General features: G+C 35.6%; 1 protein-coding gene across 6 annotated transcripts in view; it reads left to right on the forward strand.

The window, feature by feature from the left end:
• Positions 1-22766, forward strand: part of LOC106668556 (solute carrier family 12 member 6) — a 468955-nt gene that overhangs the window by 167813 nt on the left and 278376 nt on the right. For all 6 annotated transcript variants that reach the window (XM_014397420.2, XM_014397419.2, XM_024225292.1 and 3 more), the window contains one exon: positions 14588-14608. In XM_014397420.2, coding sequence (XP_014252906.1) covers positions 14588-14608 — 21 coding nt within the window. The remainder of the gene's footprint in view (positions 1-14587; positions 14609-22766) is intronic.

A 22766-nucleotide genomic window follows, 5' to 3' on the forward strand; every position in this document is an offset into this window, starting at 1 on the left:
ATGTATGGGTCCCTAGTGTATTTAATTAATTAAATAAATAAATATAGGTACATATAAAATAAATATAAATACGTACATAATACATATGCACACATTCACATACATATACAGGGTGAATTGCTACTCGTGCTACAAACTTCTCCAGTAGATTCTTCACCCTAAAATGAACAAAAAAGTTCATATTGTCCATGGTCCGATTCTCAACCATTTCAGAGTAATTTCGCTTTTTATCGATTTTGAAAGATATCACGTCCTGGCGTCGGAAAATCGTGATATCTTTTAATCTAAACATTTCTCTGNCGTTAATTTAGCATCTAGCCGAACGCCGAGGTACCTTATTGAGGGAGACCAGTTAATTTCTTCACCATTGAGGCGAACTTTAAGGTCTACAATTGGACGTCTTCTCGTGAAAAGTATGGCTTCAGACTTACTCCTGTTCACACTTATTTTCCACCTCGTAAAGTACCCGATAGTCCTCTCCACTGCCCTGCTCAATCGGTTCACTATGGCACTCACCCTCCATGATGATGTATAGAGCGCTGTGTTATCAGCGAACAGGGCCAGTTCTACGCCAGGGGTTCTACGTAAACTAAAGTAATTCCTGCTATACAGAAGGACTTAACAGTTAGATAAACGTTAGATGTCACGGACGAGGAGAGAAAAATGACCATGCACTTGGACACGGATACTGATAAAATTTCTATCATCTGTTACGCTAGTGCGTCACACAGCTCTTAAAAATCTCCTTCTTGAGAAATTATACAATTGAAACAGTAAGTTCCAGTGATACTCGAGAAACAGGATTTCTTCTCAGTTTGTACTCACGTCTTTTTCCTGGTCTTTTCTCTCTTTGTATTTATTTTTTTAGTTTTTTGATATGCATTTCTACTTGATAGAAAAGATAGAGTTAGAAAAGCAACTTACAAAAATCCCCCCTCAAAAAAAGTTTTTTATCACCCCCTTATTTTCGGCTTGATCCGTTTAACGTCATTATGCTCTATTTTTATAAATGATAAGCGAATAATTTAATTAATCAAGTCGAGTTTAATTCGTCGGTTCATAAGGAAGGAACGAGAGTGAATGTTTACCAAACCGGTTCGGATCCGAGCAGTGGCCCGTGAGAAGAAAATACATAATTCTATTAACAAAATGATGAAATATTGTCACTAAGCTCGTTTTTTTATGTTTTTGATAAATAATAACCATAAATATTGATTTTTTTTCAAGTTTGTGATTCATTAATAAATTTTTAATACTTGAGTATGTCACGATTAATACAACAATTATTGAAGTGAAATAACCAAGTTCCAAACTGTCGCTTTCTTAATTTTAAGAAATTTAATGGAAGTTAAAACTTATTCGTTAAAAAATTAAAATCTTGACCTGAATCTATCAAATTTTTTCTCGCATCAATGAATCTAACGAGGTAGCTCTTTGAGGCCTTCAGGCAAGGCTCTTAATGCGATTTTCTGGAATAATCAATCAAACGTTACCTGCTTTGGTCGTAGTGTGTTAAATGAATAATTAATTTTGAGCTTCGATGTCCCCTTTTAATCTAGGGTATGGATCCATACATTTCATATTGGAAATTCAAAGACGTTTTAAATATGGCAAACCAGGGTATACCGGGTGCTGTTAATATAATAAAAAAAGATATTAAGAAAATGTGCAAATACAGTTGGAGATTTTGCGATTTTTTCACACCTATGTGGAATCTGATATAATTTTATCTTAAAATGTAAAAAAATATCTTTTGAAATCAATGGTCACATTAATGAAGGAGCTGAGGTACATTTATCGGCAGTTAGAACTCTAGACATTTTTTGGCAGACAGTGGGAAAATTTAGGAAGAAAAAGTGTTGTGGTAATAATATAACTCTCACTTTTAAATCCTCCAGCGGGTAATAGTGCAGTCCATTTTTATGCAAAACGTTCGATTTAAATACTCTCATGGATGCTCCATTCAAGTGAATTACAAAAAGTACTTAGTTTTTCAGAGTGCAGACCTGTTGACGAGACTCTAGAGGATTAGTGCCGATAAACGTGATAAGTACACAGGAGTTGTTTAAACATATTTTATTCCCTAAATTAAACTTTTCTTTATTTCAATATCAATTTTTATTTTAGGTAAAGCAAAAAAAATTTTTTAACATCAGTTGTCATTACTTTCAGTAACGTCTCTTAGCAGTGTGGGTTTGAAACCACCCGATCACCCATACCCGACTAAAGATAGTACAAAAAAATCCTCCAAAATGGATATTACCGCTGCTCCACTCGTAATTTCTAACTTTCAAAGTGTAATGCGATCAAACACAAGGAATAAAATATTTATTGGCGAAAATAATTCCAGAAAGCGACCAGCCCCAGAGACCGAACCAAAAGCTTATACCAAAATGAATTTTCGCAAAATGGGTGAAATTAAAAAGGATAGAGAAACTAAATGACAAAAAATAAGATTTCAATCAAAGCATAACCGTTTTGAAAAAGATTGCCCTGGCTCTTTCCTTGTTTGCAGAGAGTGGAAATGGAAACATACGAAACGCTCATCCCATGCTCTTCGGAAAGTGGTTATTNGGACATTTTTGCAAATTCTTATAACTCAAGAAAGATTTGATGTCAGCCTACTATCAGAAACATGGTTGAAGGAGGAGCACCTCCTGAACGTTTCGGGGTACGATCTGCTCTGCACAGACCGTCTGCATGGGAATACAGGCAGTGCAATTATTATTAGGAATAACGTACGATACTCACATATCAGAGTAACTAACAACTGGGAAAACTTTATTCAGATTACGGCTGTAAAACCTTTCCTACCTGCCGGAAGTATATCAATTGTAACCATTATATTCAGCCGCAACACAATATCTGGACCTCAGATTGGGTCACTATGATAGGATAATTGTCACATCCAGTCATCAAGTGGGGGTGACTTGAATGCACATCATGAAGCTTGGGGCTGCTCATACCGAGATTCATCAGGTACCTCTTCTCGACGCCATGGATTAGTGGGGTGTATGCTTTGTTAATAATAGTCTCCCTCATTGATCCACAAACCAGAATACAAGCAATCTGCCCCAACCTCACCATCGTGTCAGGAAATTTAGCTTCATACATGGCATGGAACCCACTCCCAAACAATTTTGGTTCCGACCACTGCCCGATCAAGGTGACTGTCCAAGCACCACAAAACCACCCTCCACCTCTTTTCAACAAAAGCAAGATAATCCGATAGAAAACAAAAATGCTGACTGGCAAGAGTACTCTAAAGAAATAGAGACAGTATATTAATGAGTCTAACACCCGTAAAGATTATGAGGATTTAATTTCTATAATAAACCAAGGAGCTGTACCTAGTATACCCTCACGTATGCGAGCGGTCATCACCACTCAAAACAACAACCCAAAATATCGGTGGGATGAAGAGTGCAGGTCTGAATGGGAAAAACAAAAGGCTGCTTTTCATACATATTGGATAAATCCCTGCCAATCTAACTTTTGCGCGGCCCAAAAGGCAACTGCTAGTTGTAGGCGACTATTTAAATGAAAATAAAGAGAAAGCTTGCGAAAATTCTTCCATTCTTTGAATTGGGAAAACTCATATCAGCTGGGTATGGACGAAAATTAGACGATTTAATGGTATGTACACATTTGAAACCCCTATATATAAAGCATGGAGGAGTTCATGACCAATATATCTCCCCCTTATGCTCCCGAAGAGATTAGGTAGGATGATTTGGCACCCGACAACGATGACATCTCAGAATTGAAAATGGCAATTGATCCAAACACAAACACTGCTCCGGGATGTGATTGTATTGATTATTGATTCGTGATCTACAACTATCAGGCATACTGAATCAAGTGTAGATTCAAGGAGAAACAGTCCCCAAATGGAACAATCAGTTAGTTCGACCCATTAAAAAACCCCACAGGCTGGCAGACCTCCCGACTTCATATCGACTAATTATTTTGTTGTTTTGTCTGCTTAAAACATGCGAAAGAATGACAAAGTAAGACTGGACTGGTATTTGGAGAAAATTAAAATTATCCCTGACTTTCAGGAATTATAGCACATATGACAATCTAGCTACTTTTTTGGGTGATACCTGTTTAAACTTTCTCAAAACAAAGACCAACCTACCTGTCTTCTTTGACATATTGGACGCATACAACCATCCAAATAGTAATATTCTTAAAAAACATATGATAGATTGGAAGAGCCCAGCATTTTCATTAGGATAATTCTGGGATTAACTAAATCTAGAACGCTACATTTCGTATCGGATAGTTATGATCTCGGAGCAAGGGAAGTGTTCGTAGGTCTGCCTAATGTTATTTTCTATTTACACCGCGTCTCTCAATAAATTAACTGACCCGCACATTAAAATATCTCAATTCGCGGATTATATAACCATCTATTCTAGCGACAAATCACTAGAAAATGCAATATCTGAGTTCACTGTTATGGGAAAAAAGCTCCATTTATGGAACTTTAAACTAGGATTTCCTATCTCAGAAAAGAAAAGTGCAGCACTGATCCTTACTCGAAAAAGGAAGATTACAATACCGACCAGCGTATAACTCGGACCTTATAAAATCAACATTTGCAGTCGTTTTACATTCTTGGGGGTAGTCATTGACCAGAAGCTTTGGTGGAAACTTCACATTGAATATTTAGAAAGCAAATGTGAAAAGGCTCTGAACGCCCTTAGGAGTGTATCCAGAGTAAAGTATGGTAAACATCCAAGCATTTGTTTGTTAAGAATAGTCGCTAATATTATCCTGAATAGATTAGGGTAGTGTATTTTACGGAAGTGCCGCGAAATCCCACTTGTCCCGGCTTGACCGGCTCCAATAAGAGCAGCTAGGTGCTGTATAGGAGCTATGGCATCCACACCTGCAAACGCTCTTCTACCGGAAGCAGGTATGTATCCACTACATGTAAGGCGTGGGAAGAACCTCTCCTATCGCATTAACGAGGTTTTACACCCAGCTATCAAAGCTCTCTTGAAAAATGCTCCACACCACCGTCAACTAAAACAGCATCATAAGGCGGGCAAACCATTCTTTCTTCGCTTATTAATGCGCATAACAAAAAACTCTTTCTGGATAAGCACATATTAACGCCCAAAAGCTTAGTCCCATGCAGATTACTCACCTACACCCTTAACACAATAACTTCGTACAGAGAACTTCACAATGGACCGGATTTCGTGGAAGAGTACTAAGAAGTAGGACGGAACGCCATTATTTATACAGACGGCTCAAAATCAGTGGAAGGAACTGTAGCAGCGGTATTGAACCTCTGACACTGTGATTCGGAAAAAAATATATGTACGATATTCTCCGCAGAAGTTAATAGCCATGGCGGAAGCCCTTCAGCACATATCTCAACATCGGTACGAAAATGCTATCATATTATCAAACAGTCTTAGTACGCTAACAGCTACAAAAACTATGAAACATACCCAAGAGCGCTAATCTGACCATTAAACGGATGCTACTGATTTCTTATTTCTCAACATTTTCTTGCTTTTTTTTCTATAATTTACTTTACATGCTTAATTTAACATAAGAAAATACAATTCAAAATGATATTTCAAATCTTTACACCTCCATGTCCAACCATTCGACAGCAACACCAACTTTTAACTCAATATCAATAATGACCCAAAGTGGTTGAAGGTTATTTAATTTAAAGAAATCTTTACACCATCCATGGCATTTGAGTGTCAAATAATGCTCAAAACTTTATATTATTAAAGCAATGGACAAAAGTTCGTTGATTATTCATTATTATTAACATTATTCGAAGTTTTACGTTTCCTTGTTAATATGGCTGTAATACCTTAATTAGTTAAATTATGAGGCGAGTTCGACTTGCACATTTCTTTTTGTAGAGGTGATGGCAAATTTGATAAAATCAATTGTAAAAGTCTTCTTTTTCATAAATGTTGTATTTTAATAATTAACTTTGAAATGAACGATTCTTCAAAAATAGAAAATCTTGGACATTTTTTCCAAAGCCGAAAAGTTTTTAAAATGTATTCACCACTTTTGCTTGATTAAATGATTTCAATTTCTGAAAATCACACAGCCTTGTTTTAATGAGGGAAAGACTAAAGCAAGGCTGTAGAGATAGTCCCATTAAATTAAGGAAGATCCCTTTCTCCACTGATCTGGGAGTAAATTTTGCGCACCCATAATGATCACAGCTTTAACAAGTGGAATAGTCTCGAAGGAAAATTTTATACTAAAGTGTTTTCTCCTTTAAAATCTTCCCAGCTTCATACGAGTTGAAAATATTACTCTTTTTACTAATAATATTTTATACAAATCAACTTTAAAATCAATCGTAAAATCGCATTTTATTAAAAGGTTGTTGCTTCAAATTCAGAAACCAGTTACATTTTTTTCAGTGATTTTTCCTGAATTTGTTTGTTCGTTAACATAAATAAATGTCAAACCAAAATTAATTTATTATTAATATTCTTAACATATTGTTTTAATAAAAGGTAAATTAATTTGAACGAACCCAGTCGCTGGAAAATCTTTTCAATCAAACTAAAATTAATATACAGCCAAGTGGATGTCTTGCCATCCATCGATGGTGGCCGGTGGTAAAAAGAACAATGAAAAAATTGACCTAATAGAATGTGATGGAGGAGATGGCCACCTCCCAGGATACGGTGTGATTGGTATAAGAAAAAAATACGATGCCCGCCCTCCATTAGCCTTCAACAGAGCCACCGGAACTGTTAATTTAGAAACAGACGGGGGGCTTTCGGTTCAATTCATTTTAGATATATGATGAAAGATATAAGCCGAAGTATATTAATATAAATACGAAATGCCGAATAATATAAAGACATCCTCTATTATCGGCATTGATTTTTTTAAATTTTAAATCTCTCACTAATGATATTTTTCTTACTTGCTCTTTTTTTCAAATAAATAATTTCAAGTCATTCATCATGTATCAGTTAAAAAATGGGAATTTGTAATTAAAATATAAAAATAATATAATTTCCAATATTTTTGACATAGTTTGATCATCTAGACCTAGATTATTCATAAGTAAACACATAAAAATAAACTAAGCATCTTGAAAAAGAAACAATCTTGGATACGACGATATAACAGCTCAAATCCTTCGATTTCTGCAAAAAACAGTCCTCTTCCTAACGTAGAAGAAAATAACCTTTATTCTGAGGCAAAGGTAGATAGATATTAGAGCCCGTATCTACACTCGTGTTCAGCAGGAATACAGAAGAACAAATTCCATTACAAAATATATAAATTTTAACTTTGTACTCAAGGTGTAGTGTATAAAATTAAAAGAGGAAATTATATTTAACAATACAGATGTTTTAATAATAATTTTTCAATTAGGACAACTGGTGCTAAGTTACAATGACAGAACGTAATCAAATAAACTGTTGATATAGGTCGGGTTTGGCAGATTGAGTGAGGTAGGGGATTCCAGAGTCTAGATGAAAGGATAAGGAAGGAACGACTGAAAGCAGTAGTTCTGTGTTTAGGTGGATAGAGTCGGAAAAGCTAGAACGAGTAAGACGGTTTTGTACCGAAGACGTAAAAGTTAGGATATTATATATAAATATAAGGATGGGAGTGGGAAGATATTGTTTGGTAAAGGAAGGGAATTTCAGTTACGTGGAATCTCCTTGAAAGCTGAAAATAAGCGTACAAAACTATTCATTAAGGGCCAAGTCTATCATCCAGCTCCTCAGTGAGCCTCCCGTACAACACACAACTATAGTCAAAGTATGGGAGAATAAGAGAGGAGCCTAGGAGTTTACGGGTACTAATGGAAATAAGGTTACTGGCAGGACGGAGTTGAGAGTGGAAAAACAGTTCCGGGAGATTTGGGAAATATGAAGGTTCCAAGATAAGGTGTGGTCAAGTACAATTCCAAGGTTCTTGACAGTGGTACTGAAAGAAATAGGATGATCGTTAATGGTAAACGGAGGGATAAAATGTAAGAATTGGAGGAGAGAACGAGACCTAAACACAATGGCCTGAGACTTTTCTACATTAGATTTAAGGCCATTTTTATTGGCTCAGGAATTAATTGAATTTAAGACCTCTTTTACTTTTACAATTGCAGCTTGTAAGTCAGCAAGTGGAAAATTGAAAATAAAGGTAAATTTGGGAGTCGTCTACATACGATGGTGAGTTCAAAATTTAAAGTCGTTAATGTAGCAACAAAAAAGAGAAGGATCGATACTTGACACTCGAGGGACTCCAGTAATGATGGGTAGGGGAGGATGGGGGTTTAATTGGGATGGGTACTGCTTGGGAACGATCTGAAAGAAAAGATAGAAACCAATTGAGGACACTGCGAAAGAAGAATTTTTCGTTGGACTATAGCCTTTATGTCAGTCGAGATTTTTAGGAGAGCGGATTGTGAGGAAAAGCCAGGAAGAAAACTAGATTGTAGGTTTCTAAATAAGACGTCATTTATAAATGAACTAATTTCTCAAGGGGTTTTGCTAGGTTAGAGAGGATAGATATTAAGCTACTAGAGCGTTGGGTGAACTATCTAAAAAGAAGAAACTGTGCACGTAGAAAGGAAAATAGGGTTGTGGGGGACCGGAAGATTGCACCTTCATTTCTATAACGTACCTTTTTTATAAGCCTGTCCTAAGAACTACTCATCCCTAATGCGATTTTTCTCTCTTTCTCTTTTTTTATCACTTAATCATTTACATTTGTATCATTTAAAGAATGAGAACTTATAATTAATTAAAATGTAAAAATAATAGAATTTCCAATATAGGCGCCGTTAAATAGGGCGCGCGCTGGTGTGGTCGCGAAACCAATAATGAAAATAATAAAATAAAATAAATAAAGCCCCAATACCTGAGGTGAACGGGTGTATAATCCTCGCCAATTTCATTTCAGTACACACCAATGCAGCACCTAAATCCTCAACATAACCAAGGCCCTGGACAATATGATGGCTTAAATTATTACGGCACCTGTTAAGCTCCGTCAGAATATTTTCTATCGGCGGTTGGCAGATATCACTCCCGTGATTTGAAATTAAAAGAAATCTAAACTGAAAATATCTTTTGAGCTTGACGTAAGGAATGCTAACTCTCCGTACGTTCGCACGGAAGCCCGAAAACGGAAGCACGGAAGCAAGACGTTAATTTCTCTCGGGTGCATGAGAGCAAGTTATGGACGCAGTCCCTTATCGGCCCGTTTAGGGATAAGGGTGAAAGGAAATTGGTCAGCGTTTCAACGGAAACAAAATATTTATGGTAATTAATTTGGCGTAAACATACCGCCCACCAAAATTGAATTAATTTTATCTTCTGAAAAAAAGTAAAGTTTTATGTACAATATTTAGAAGTAATTTCCCTTCGAGAACACCACGTCCTCTACAACGGGAAGATTCGAAGGGAGGCCCAATTTTCGGCGTTGTATGAGTGAATTTAAATATTCCTTAGACCAACGACTCCAGAAGGACTGAAACAAATGTTGTTGTCTGTCCCAACGGTTTCGTAGATTCTTGGAGTTGAACAAGGATATTCTGGAGAAGAGAACAGTGCTGCGTCAATGGCCTGGGTTTTAATATGAGACTGATTCAGCAGGATCATCACTTAAAGGACATAAGGGCCTGCTACTTAATGCAGCTTCAATTCTTGAAAACAACGTACCATAACAAAATTCCGCACTCGATCTGACAATATTTCTGAAGTTAAACCGCGACGTGCGATGAAACGATCAAGTGCAGAGAGAAAAGCGATTGTACTAAGTTCCGAAACAAATTCAAGTGAACAGCTTTAGTTGCTGTACAGACAAACAAACACAAAGAGCTTTTGGTTAATAATGGCTTGCGAGAAAAATTTGATCGGACCGTAAAAGGACCTGAAAATCGACGCCGACGTGTGGGAAAAGGCGAGAGCCAGTGACGCGACATGAGGGAAGATCTCCCAGTTGAGGTTGGTAAGAAGTCGGTAAGCATGCCATTTGTACTGATTTAACTAGTTGAGCCAAGTGTATAGGAGTGCAATGTTCCAGGCGAGGAATTGACATGACCTTGAGAGGTGCAACTTTAGTTTTTACTTTCAATAAATGTCATTAACAATGACCCGAGTTTGAGCGGATGCAAAGATAGACGGCTGCAGCATATCGTTTCTCATAAGAATAGCAAAATTCCACGAACGTCATGCTAACAAAAGATGAGGGAAAAATACATCGAGGGATTCGAAGGGAGGATACCAGATATGTGTTCTGAGTCAGCCGAACCAAATCAGCTTCTAATTAAGCAGGAATCAAATCGTCCCACTCGGCTTTGGTTAGCCATAATTTTGGCAAAATCACTTTCATAGCAAAAACCAAAGGAGCAAGAAAACCAATCGGGTCAAAGATTCTGGCAATATCCGACATGACGGTACGCATTGTAGCTTCACCCTGGAACGAGAATACTCGAAACATGCGTCTGTTTACGGCTCCCAGCTGAGGTCCAATATTTCAACTGTTTGGCCACCATCGTCAGAAAAATTCAGTTGCGATTCGATGTGGACAGAGGGCAAATCCTTCAATACCGTCGGAGAAATACTCGTCCATTTGCGGAGCTCGAAACCACCTTTTCCAAGTAAAGCACGTAATTGTTCATGCAGATCAATAGCAGAGGTTACATCCTCGGCTCCGGTGATCGCGTCGTCGACGTGCATGTTTTCAATATTGCGTGTGAAGCAGCAGGATAAGGTACACCTTCATCAGCCACAAGCTGATTAATTGATATGATAGCCAAATAAACGGAAGATGCGAGACAGTAAGAAACGACAGTTCAAACTCTTGATCTGGAGAGGGACGCCAAAAAATATGCTGGGCATGACGATTTTCGTGGATTTGAAAAAAAAAAAAAAAAAAAACATTTATGAGCCCTCGTTTTGACCTTTTAGTTTTGGTTTTATCGTTAATTAGATGATCAAATTTCTTTTTTGTGTATTGATATAGTGCCAAAAGTGAATTTGATTCGTTCAGATTGTGTTTTATTAGGTCGCATGTATATTTTAATTCATTTTTTAATACATCTAGTCAATAAAGTGTATGAATGTATAGTATTTAACTATTGTGTGCCTGTGGTAGTTGAATAGCAACAATACCAGGTCCATTCATCAAGTCAGTTATTTCGACTGGTCTGGCTCGCTTAAGTCAGGAGAATCAGTGCGAGTAACGTCCTCATCTGTAACAGATAGAGGGTTTCCTGAAAATTCCCGTGGTCTCATGATAAGATGGGGTGTATTTTACATTATTTTCTTCGAATGGTGGCTAGTTTTGTATCGTGAGAATAAATGCCTTTTTTATGTTTAGGTTTAGCTTTTCCAAACTGTTGGTCTCGTATAGAAATTTCTCCTTCGGGAATGAACGTTTTCTCGGGTTTGATTGAATTTATATATTCTGTTTTCTTTTTCATTTTCGATTTGTTTTTTTATTGCTAATTACAAGTTCTCTGTTGTCGTGGTATTCTTTAATTTTCTGTTTTACGATAACGTCTTCTGTGTATGAATGTTGTGTTGGTCGGTAAGTTGATAACATGATGTCTTTGGGTATTGCTGTAGGGCGTAATGTAGTTTTCAGAAGATCCCGTATCTATTGACCATTTTAGTCCGTGCCCGTCAATGAAAATGTGGTAATGATAGGTTCACAGAATTTAATTGATATTCGGGGGGCTTCCTTTCGATTTTTTGGCTACTCCTAAAAATTGATCGAATTTTTCTGTTAGTGTCTCGATGATTTTTTCTAATTTTGTCAGACTGTCTTCAACAACATGATTCGTCTTTTTTTCTTATAATGGATCACTTCGTAGGGAGATCGTAAATCGGACATTCGCGGTCTACCTATGGAACGCATAGAAACTGTGTTTTGCGAATCATGTTTATACGCGGGTCTGTTTTTATTAAACGGATGATTTGGGTCGTTGGGGCGGTCCTCTAAAGTATTGTCTTTTATTGTATTGGTAGTTGGGTTTATTTTCAAATGTTCTGTTGAAGTTGAAGTGTTGTTGTTGTTGCTGTTGTTTATAATTTTGGAATTTGTTGAATGGTGTATGTTGTACATGAGAATATTGTTTATTAAAATACGTAGGGTTATTATAATGGTTTGGAATTCTATTGGATTCAATGGATTTCTTGTAGTTGATATTAGATAATACACAAGAACATTTGTTATATATCATGCTTCTAATTTCATCTATTGTTTCTGGATTAAATATCATAATGTGGTTACTTAAAGCGGAAGGTAAACATTTAAAATGTGAAATATAATTTTTTTAAATCTATCCTAGTCATTAATTCAAGGTGTCTGAATTTACTCCGTCTAGCATTCGTCGAATACAAACTAAGTTTCGTGATTCTTGAATTGTGTTAACAAATTCTATCGGGGATTCTTTAGCATTGAGTCTAGTTTGTATTATTTCTTCTTTAAGAATTTCGTATGACCTTGAATCAGCGAAATTTTGTTTCAAATGTTTAATTAAAATTAGTAAATGATTTACACCATGCGAAATATGTACATTTCTGGCAGGGCCAATTAGTTTGCGTTTTGTTTTTACGAATAAAACATTATGATTGAAATCTCTTTTGATAATATTTTCTACACACAATACGCTGTATACAGTTTCCAAAATTTCACAAAAGAAGGCTAGTTCTGAAGGGTTTCCATCGAAAAAAGAATGTGATCGTAGTCTTCTTTTGTTATTTTATAATTAATTTTTGTAGACACGCTAGAAGGAAGTATTAACTTGGAAGGCTTAATAAGCAAAAGATGGCTACTTACTTCTACGATAGTGTTCTTCTTCATTTGCTACTTCTTCTTTCTTCGTTCTTCTCTCTTTGGCTTCACTTAAAGAGAAGTTTCTTTGAACCGCTATCAAAGCACCGATGTGAACGCTTAAAGTTCCGTTGAGTCAAATGGACACAACTGCGGTACAAATGATCACGTCTTTAAAAATTTAGCTATTCGCGGTCCCTGTTCCGGGCGCCAGTGAAGTAATCGCCCGAAGAATTCTTTTTAAAAAAAGAAGAAACTTTATTGTTAAAACTGCACAATGTTTAATTTTAAACCGACAGAGTGATGGGGAGTAAGCTATCGTACGAGTAAGGCCCGGATATTTGGGGATTGGGGTTTTCATACTATTTTAAAGAAGTGCTGAGTAAGATGACGGGCGGCCGTCTGGACTCGCCAGACTTTGCTGACGTGTTGGTCTGAGGGGCGTTGATTACTCCATAACTTGGATACCGATGAGGCAGTTGATGTTTCTCATAATTCGTAATCGTTCGTGGGAAGTGGGCCTCTCGTCGTATGAATTGAAGCGACCTGCTGCAACAGCCCGCCACCAGCAAATCAGGAGGATATGGTGTAGCGAGCGCCTAGAATACAACGCCAATTGCAATGCTGTTTTGTTTACGATGAGTAGCTGTTTTGTCTGTACAGCAGGTCGCCGAAAAGTTTAACCAGAACCGTTGCTTCAGGTTGGACTGTGAGAGGTCTTTGTCTCTCTCTTTCTCTCTCATTAATTTTAATCCTATGTACATAGTACTTATAAATAGCTGTAATTCTAGTCAAAATACTCTGTGATCATAAATGTTACCTATAAGAAATTGCTACTCAGAACAAAATTGTTGAAGCCACAATCATATGGGTTTTTATTAGCGAGATGACTGTTTTCACCATGTTAAATGTAATTTGCTGGCCATGTGATTCATAACCTTAAACCCAAGTCGTTTTTACAATAGTTTTACCATGTTAATCGTTTTCTGCATTCTTGGGAAAGCCCTGATGATGGCACTATAAGTTGCCGAAAGCTTGGTGAACCCAACAATTAGACTTTTCCTTTCTTCACATGTCTAATGACCTCCATGAAGACTCAAAATGTTAGTTTTCTGTGTAATTTCATTTCACTTAATTCTCAATAAAGATCGAAACGTTGGCACGACAAAGAAGATGTTAGTTAACTAAATTAAATTAACTAATGGTCACTGAACATCATACACTTTATATCAATGTTTTGCGTTCTACTTTTGGTTCAGTAGAAAAACCTTCATAAAACCGCCATTTTCCTTTCAGATTTTCCCCACCGTATGGACCTTTAGGCAGACTTAATGCCTGAATAAATCAGTTGTCAACACTATGAAAGCTTGATTTGAAGTCCAAGTCTTAACAATAAGTCTAGTCTTGGTAGAGTTAGTTGAAACTGTGAGGAAGGAAACGTGCTAACCACCTGTTTTGTTCCCCTCAAAATATTGCCCTATGGGTCATTAAATGTGTTTAGTGTAAAAGGAGTTTATAATGACACTCCAGGTTCATTGTTTCATCGTTAGGCACGGCGTAATGAAGGGAAAACCATTTAAGAGAGTCTATTTAAAGTTAACTGTAAGTGAAATCTGATGCCTCTTTGGCACGGTAATGGCCATGAAACTAAGATAAATGATTCAATTTAAGTTCACTGCATTTTTTAAATTATATTATTAAAAATACACGTATTAATTTTATATATTATACTTATAATATAACATTATAGAATTTCTAATTCTTTTTTTTTTGTCAACAGCTAGCTCACCGCTGTGGCCAGGTAATGCACAAGAAAGAAATCGTATGTTAATTATTTTATCTATTAATTAGCTGTATTTTATGGTTTTCTGCCCCCATACATACTCCTGTCGCTCCTTTTTTTTCTCTACCGTATATGCATTTTACTAAATAGCATAAATCAATTACTAGTCACCGCTGGTTTTCTCAAAAACCACTCAACCTAGAATCAAAATTTAAAAAGTATTTTTTGGCGCATAAGCTCTACTTTCAAACATTACAATTTCCTAAATAATGATTTTTGTGTATACATTTTGGTCCATTTTAAATTAAACTTAGCAATGATGGGAAATAGATCAGACTAAGCCCATTAGTCCAACAAATTTCACGACGTCCTTTTTTTCGGCGATCTTTATTATAATCAAAATTTAAATTGTAAAACAACTCGTATTATCAGTTAATGTGACGTAAATTACGTAGATATAACGAAAGTAAAGTTTATCGTGGGGGCTCAAATTGATAATGTGATTAACGGAACTTGTGGTAAACTTCATTGATAATTGCAGTAGCAAACAGCCATCCGCGTCTGGAAATTATCCTTCAACTTGAATAACTACATAATTATGATGATTAATTTGGTTCGGCGTTATGACAACTTGTCTCTATCAGACAATTTTTGTGATGTATAGATCTTAGTATCCAGTGTGTCAACATTCTCGAAACTACTCTACTTATATATAAAAAAACAAATGTTTTTATAAATATAAGCATTACTTTCAAACATTACAATAATAGCAGTTGTTTTTCTCTTTCTTCAAATAGGATCAAATAAATTTGAACAAATTTTATTGATATTTAATATTGTACATTTTATTTATTTTCTTTGTATTATTTTTTGTAAAGAATGTTGATTTTTTTTTTATTGGGGCTTCCGACATCTAGGTCATTTCAGCCCCCAACTATGTCTATATTCTATTTACCCTTTCAAACACTACATTCATACAAATAAATACATTCATACATATAAATACATCCATACAGTACACTCATTCCGATTGTTCGGTGGAGTACTTGATATTCCTCCACCGACCCTATATTCAAACTAATCTAGATTGGGGTCGATGGAGTACTTTTATAAATATTNGGGGTTCGAACCCACGATCTTCGGCTAGATACGCCGCTGCTCTACCACTTGAGCTATCGTGACCTCGATCCACTCGGACATCAACTTCCTATCTCAACCCCACCTTATGAGTTTTCCCTCCTTTTTGCCATTTTTCAAAGTGTCATACATTTCTGAAACTAGTATCTAATTAACATAAGTTTTGTAAGATTTCCTCCGCTATAAGGTGATGAACCTGTAATCTGGCAATTTCGGATCTGACCACCGAAAAAAACAGCAAGGTGAACTGAAACGACTAAACACCATTTCACAATCTAGCAAACTACGATACAAGAAGAAATCCTTTAGCACGTTCACTGCAGAAGACGCTAAGTGGCGTTAAACGCTCAGCTGCTTCATTAAGCGGATGACGCCAGAGTTAGATGTTTCACAAGGTGGAACACACCAATTTGGCGTCAAGCTCTCATGTGTTTCAAATTTATTAGAAAATGGTGAAACAAGTCAAATCGAATAGTTCCCTCAATATAATGTTGATCAATTGTATACACGAAAGTTTGAGGAAAAAGGTAAAAGCGACGTAAAAAGATATTGCTGATATTTTGACTTCTGTCAGAAGCGTTTTGACATTTCGCCTTTTCCACAGACACACTGTGGATAACGCAATATCGAACCGCGTTTGGGAGATCAACTTGCAAACACACGACGAAATTGCCCCATAACGAGCAAATTTCATGATTACAAATTGTTTATATTGAAAAATATCAAATGCTATTTTCTATCATCAAATATGGACTCAAAAATATATTACTCATTTTATTTGTACAAAAAACAAAAACATATATTATTAAATAATCAAAGAGCCACATTTTAAAATTAAACCCCTTTTCCTGTCGTAAAGAGACCAACATGTTCTAAACTTGTTTTTTATTTTTAAAGGTTCCGTTCTGGCCGAGGTTCGGATGACGGTTCAGTGTGGTACGGGAACACGCTGAAAAGACTCCCATTTTCAAATCCTACCTGGCAAAGAATGAGCTTCGCCTACAGAGAATGTACTTAAATTAATGTGTGTTCTTCGGCTTAGCTTCGTACCACAATTGGGTCAGGGTCAATACAACATCCAATTATCCACTGATTGCTTACAGAGGCTCTAACTGGAAACTTGCTTAACGCAATTTCTCATCATCACACTCCGGTTTCGTTCAAACGGAAAATATTTTTTATATCTTAGTGGTCAAGATGAACTCGCTCGTTTTTTCCAAGAGTTAACAAATACTTATTACTAACAAGAAATATGATCATTTAATTGATCGATCATAAATAGACTATTACCTAAGGAAATAAATTTAAAATTCTATAACACTTGCAAAATATATAGGAAGTTTGTAAATGTTTCCGTGAAAATATGTCCATACGAACACTTTATGAATATTACTATTTACAATTTTATTTTGTGCATTATATACTATTTTATTTTAAAATTTTCTGGCACTATTCTTCAATTCAACAAATCTCTAAGTTAAGTCATGGAGACTTTCCTGCTTATTTCTATGACTGGCTGTATCTTGCCTTCCCATCTCGACTAACTCTGCTAAAAGGATGTTCAATTCAATTTTACTATTTTATCTTTAGAAAAATTTCTTATCAGAATATTTTACTCCTTTTGTAAATTTTATAAGGCCAAAATAACAAATATCTGGCTTGCTCATATTAGATTTTCTGTACATTAAGGAAGAGTATGGAAAAATGTAAACCCGATGCTGTTTGAGATGAGATAGTATCTCCACCTTATTGTTAGTTATCAGTGACGAAAAAGTTCCTGAAATGAAATACCCAAGAAAATGCGTGATAGGTTGTGAAGGATTTTTTCTTTGACATCTTTTATTTGTTTATTTTAAAGGTAGAAATAGAGCTTTAATTAGCCCCTTTACATAACTTATATTAGAAATAAATTAAGTTTTATAACCATAGTAAACAATGATAACACAAGTAATAATAACATATACAATAAAATAAAATATAAAAAATAATAATGACAATAATATATTCTTTAAAATATTACTTTATTATAATTATAATATTATTTATAATCGAATGAGGAAACTACATTATGAAAGAAAAGCAGAAAGAGAGAAAAAAAGGAAACGGGGAAAAAAGAAGAGAAAAGAAAATGAGATGATTTATGTCGTTTTTAACAATTTCGATGTCTTTGACCAGAAACAAGTCAGCGAGGAAGCAGAACGTAATTGCTGGAGAAGCAAATTCCATAGTCTTCTCCCTGCATTAAATAAAGGTTTAGAGTAGTGTTGAAGGCTCGGGATATGATTGGAAATATGTACATATTATTTCATGTAATCTTGAAGTTAAAAGTAACGCCGAGAATTTTAACTTTAGGACAAAAATTAATAGGGGGGGGGCTTTGATATGTGGAGGTGATAGGCAGTCTGTACTAATAGGTTTATTGGAAATTTATAAAGACTGGGACTTCTTAGGGTTTAAAAGAATGCCGTTATTTCTTGACCACTGGTTGAGACAATGAAGATCACGGTTGAGTAGCGAGATAGCTATAGAGGTGTTGCATTGGACATCGAAAACAAAGCTGAGTGTTATCAGCATAAAGATGAAATTCGGAGAAATTAAGAACTAAGAGACGATCATTTAGAAACATGGAAAAGAGTAGAGGTCCAAATATAGAACCTTGGTGTACACCAGGTGAAATGTAGAGAGAAGAGGAGATGGAATTTGAAGCTTAGCTCTCTGAATTCTGGCAGACAGATAGGAGTAAAGGAGATTAGTAGCAGTAGAAGAAAAACCAAAAAGATGCGTCATTTTCCAAATAAGTAAATTATTATGAACCAAATGCATTGGAAAAATCAAGTAGAACAGTTAAAGTTCACTTATTATCCTCAATGCCTAGGCGAATATCATCTGAAATTCTGAGAAGGGTGTCTCACAAGTATGATATTTTAGGAAGCCAGATTGAAAAGGGTATAGAAGGGTATGGTGTAAAAAAAAGGATATTTGTTTAAATAAAATCCTCTCAAATGCTTTTGGTAGTGATGAAAGAATACTAATAGACCGATTGTCACTAGCAAGAATGTGTTTAGGTTTCTTATGTAATGGGACTATTAGGACTTACTTCCTGGCTGAAGAAAAAAGGATGAGGTATGAGAGATATTCAAAATGTGGGTTATGTATGTTAAATAACAGGAAGGGAAAAGTTATGATTTTAATAGGAATAAGATCAGAAACTCTAGCATAAGATTTAATAGAAATGATGGCTTCTAAAACACATTCATGAGTAATATTTGAAAAACTAATGGACAATGTACCTCGTTCTTGATGAGCAGAAAATGAAGTTTTAGTCTGGAGGGAAGAGGACATGGAAGGCAAAAACGAGTTTAATTTATTAACATCAGGGCATGAATGAGAGCTGTCGACTTTGTTTCTAAGTCTAAGTTTTCTAATGTTGTTCCAAAATGACTTAGGCGGTAAATTACGATCAAGCAGTTTATTAAAAGTCATTTTCTGTGATTTGCGGTCTAGATTTGTAGCTTTTCCTTAGAATTTTAAACTTAGATAGGTCCGATGAATTGGAATCCTGGTGAATTTCCATTTGTTTTAGGCTGAATCACGATATTTAAAAGCAAATTTAATTGTGTGAGAAAACCAAGGAGTGGCAGAAGGAAAAATTTTCATCTTCATTAATGAAACTATTAAGTTCAAGACAAAAGGGAAATTACTATTTAGGATGGTTAACATTTCATTAATATTTGTGACATTAAAATAGGATCCCAATTTAATTTTGAAAAGGATTCAATGACAGTTTAAGATGAAATAGTGTCATTTACGACATTCGATGTACCGAGGAGAAACTTAAAGGATTGAATATAAACTGTTACAAAGGGCATATGAACAGAAACGGATGGGTTATCAAAGCAGTGGAAATTGTTATTACATGAAGGATTATTAGTGACGCACAGATCGAACCCCATGTATCGAACAGGAAGGAAGGGTAGAAAGATTGAATGCAGATAAGATATTATTGCGTTTGTTTATCTGTGAATTAAGATGTTTGAGTCACCAGTATCTTCCAAGCAGAAATTCATGCAATTGAAAGATGTATCCAATTCAATCTAAATAAAGGATACAAAAACAAGAATATAGCTATCATGTCAGATAGCCAAGCAGCCATCAAAGCACTAAGCTCAAATACCATTAGTTCAAGGATGGTGCTGAACTGCAAAACCAAATTAAATACATTAGGCTCGCAGAATAAAGTCAGCCTCTGCTGGGTCCCAGGACACATGGGAGTAGAAGGTAATGAGGAAGCGGACACCCTGGCAAGAAAAGGGGCTGCCACACCGCTAATAGGACCTGAACCCTTCTGTGGAATAGGAACACACACTATCAACGAATACCTCAGACAGAAGGATAAAAAGAGAATGAGCGAACTTTGGAACTCACTTATTGGACACAGACAATCCAAGAATTTTCTAACCAACTTTGGCAAGAAAGAAATCACAGAATGTGTCAAAGGAAGCAGGAACAGACTGCGAATCCTAACAGGATTCCTGACAGGACACTGTAGATTAAATGGACATTTAAAGAAAATTGGAATAATCCAAGATGGCACATGTAGATTCTGCAAAGAAGCAGAAGAGACACCAACACACTTACTAACAAACTGCGGAGCTACACTAGCCCGCAGGAGGAAGTGTTTTGGGATGTACAATGTGACCATAAAAGAACTACAACCACTGAAACCGGGCCTATTAATCAAGTTTCTTGATGAAATAGGACTCACCGATGTGCTTTAGGCAGAGCACAGGGGATACAATAGCTCTTAAAGGGCGCAGTATACCATACCCTGAAATATTACATCTATCTATCTATCTAAGATGTTTGAGTACATCAAGGTTAAAATCAGCAACAATGAATATAAAATCTTAGCCACAACTACGGATGGATAGAAAGGACATTCTCAAACTCACTAATATCAGTGAATGGAGAGGGAGGTTTGTGGACCGATCCAATTAACATTTTATTCTGCTTATTTACAATTTCCCCAAAAATATATACAATAATACTATCAGCTTGGAACAGAAGAACTATTTTATAGGAAAGGCCAGATTTTATGTAAATGCCAATTCCACCACCTCTTTTGTATAAACTGTCATTTCTTATAAATGTATACCCCTGAATGTCAATATGCTTAGAGGATATAATTGGTTTTAACCATTTCTCAGATAAGACTATGAAGGGTGGAAGATTTGAACCTAGATAGTATAGAACATTAAGAACGTTTTTGCATAGACTTTGAGTATTGAAGTAACCAAAAGTAAAATTTGTATTTGGAGATATAAAGAACTTAATTTGTTCACGTACACGGACAAATTCAAGTGTGGATATTGTCGGCTGATAGATTAGACATTAGAAAATATCCACCAACAACAAGTACAGATCCAGGCATTGGAGAACCACTTGAAATTAAAACTGACAAAAAGAAAAGAAAGACAAACGAAAGAAGTTATAAAGGAAAGCAAGATAGAGATAATAGCAGAATAAAGGCAAAAGAAGAAGCAAAACATATTGTGATCTCATCACAAAATGTTTTAAAAATTATTCCACAGTATGAGATAATTCCTTACAAGTATTAATCCATTTATGTTTTAGTGGTCAATTGACCAAGTTACTTTTTAAATTAATTCTTCTTTTTATGTAAGGTCTTAGTTGAGATAAAAAAAGTCAGTGTCGCGAGTGGGATTCGAACCCACGACCTTGGGCTAAATACTCCGCTGCTCTACCACTTGAGCTATCGTCACTTCGATCCTCTCGGACACCAACTCTCCATCTCTACCTTCTTCTCTTTTTGCCATTTTTAAATGTCGTGTAATCAGGATTCGATTCTCAGCTAATATAAAGTGACCACGGGGAGCTGTTAGTGAAGTGATACTTTTTGTACTTATTAAATATTAATTCATTTATGTTTTAGTGGTCAATTGACGAAATTACTTCTTTCAATTAATTGTTCTTTTTATGTAAGGTCTTGGTTGAGATAAAAATGGTGTCAGAGGATCAAGTTTTTGTGTTTTTATTATAGTTTCTCAGTTTATACACTTCGGCGATTCGATTTTATTTGAACAGTCATTACAACTATGTTGCTCGGCGCGGTGGGAGCAAGTAGTATTTTTACAGCCAAATGCCAGGTGATTAAAGCGAGAACATTGAAAACATGTAGTGATCGAAATCAGAGCGGTGGGAGCAAGTAGTATTTTTACAGCCAAATGCCAGGTGATAAAAGCGAGAACATTGAAAACATGTAGTGATCGAAATCAGACAACCACCAGTTTTCTAAAAATTCAATCTAAAACACAAAATAGACAGAGGAGAATTTCAAGGCGAGCCAGCAATTTTTTTTCACATTAAAAATTGATTTATTCCCTATAAATTGAAAAACTTTTTTATTGCTTTGTCAAGTTTATTTTGTGTGTTTTCTTGACTTTCTGTTGTCTTTGTCCTTGATAATTTAAACACCAGCAAAAAGTTATTAACATGATGGCTTATCAATTTTTAAAAATTTATATTTGTTACGGCCGTCTTTCTAGAGCAATAACTTCCCCATATACAGAGTTCGTTTCAGAAGAACGCACCTCTTCTAAACCCCCTTTTCAAAGTTTGTAGGATGTCTTATAGGATTATAAGAAGACCGTTCGTCTTTCTATTCGACCTTTTATAATTTTTTTTCGATTTTTTCTAGAAAAAAATTGAATCAAAATTTTTGCCGTATATCAGGAAAAGCTTTACAAGTCAGTTCTATAACGAATCGTTAAATATATTATTTGTTAGTTCTTCTTCAGTATCTGAAACCACACTTATAATGCCTGATATAAGGGGTTTTCTTTAAGCCTCCCAATCACAAACATCTCTCAATAGGGACAACATGTGAAATAAAATAACACCAATAACCATAATACAGTATCGATTATTTCATTATCTGAATAGAGCCAATAGCCATAGCAATAATGACACACATTCCTCGGAAGAAATAGCAGCACATTTATTTTAAATCCTATTTCCA

The sequence above is a fragment of the Cimex lectularius genome, unplaced genomic scaffold (genome assembly GCF_000648675.2).
Source record: "Cimex lectularius strain Harlan isolate CLEC.00 unplaced genomic scaffold, Clec_2.1 scaffold21, whole genome shotgun sequence".
Lineage (NCBI taxonomy): Eukaryota > Metazoa > Arthropoda > Insecta > Hemiptera > Cimicidae > Cimex > Cimex lectularius.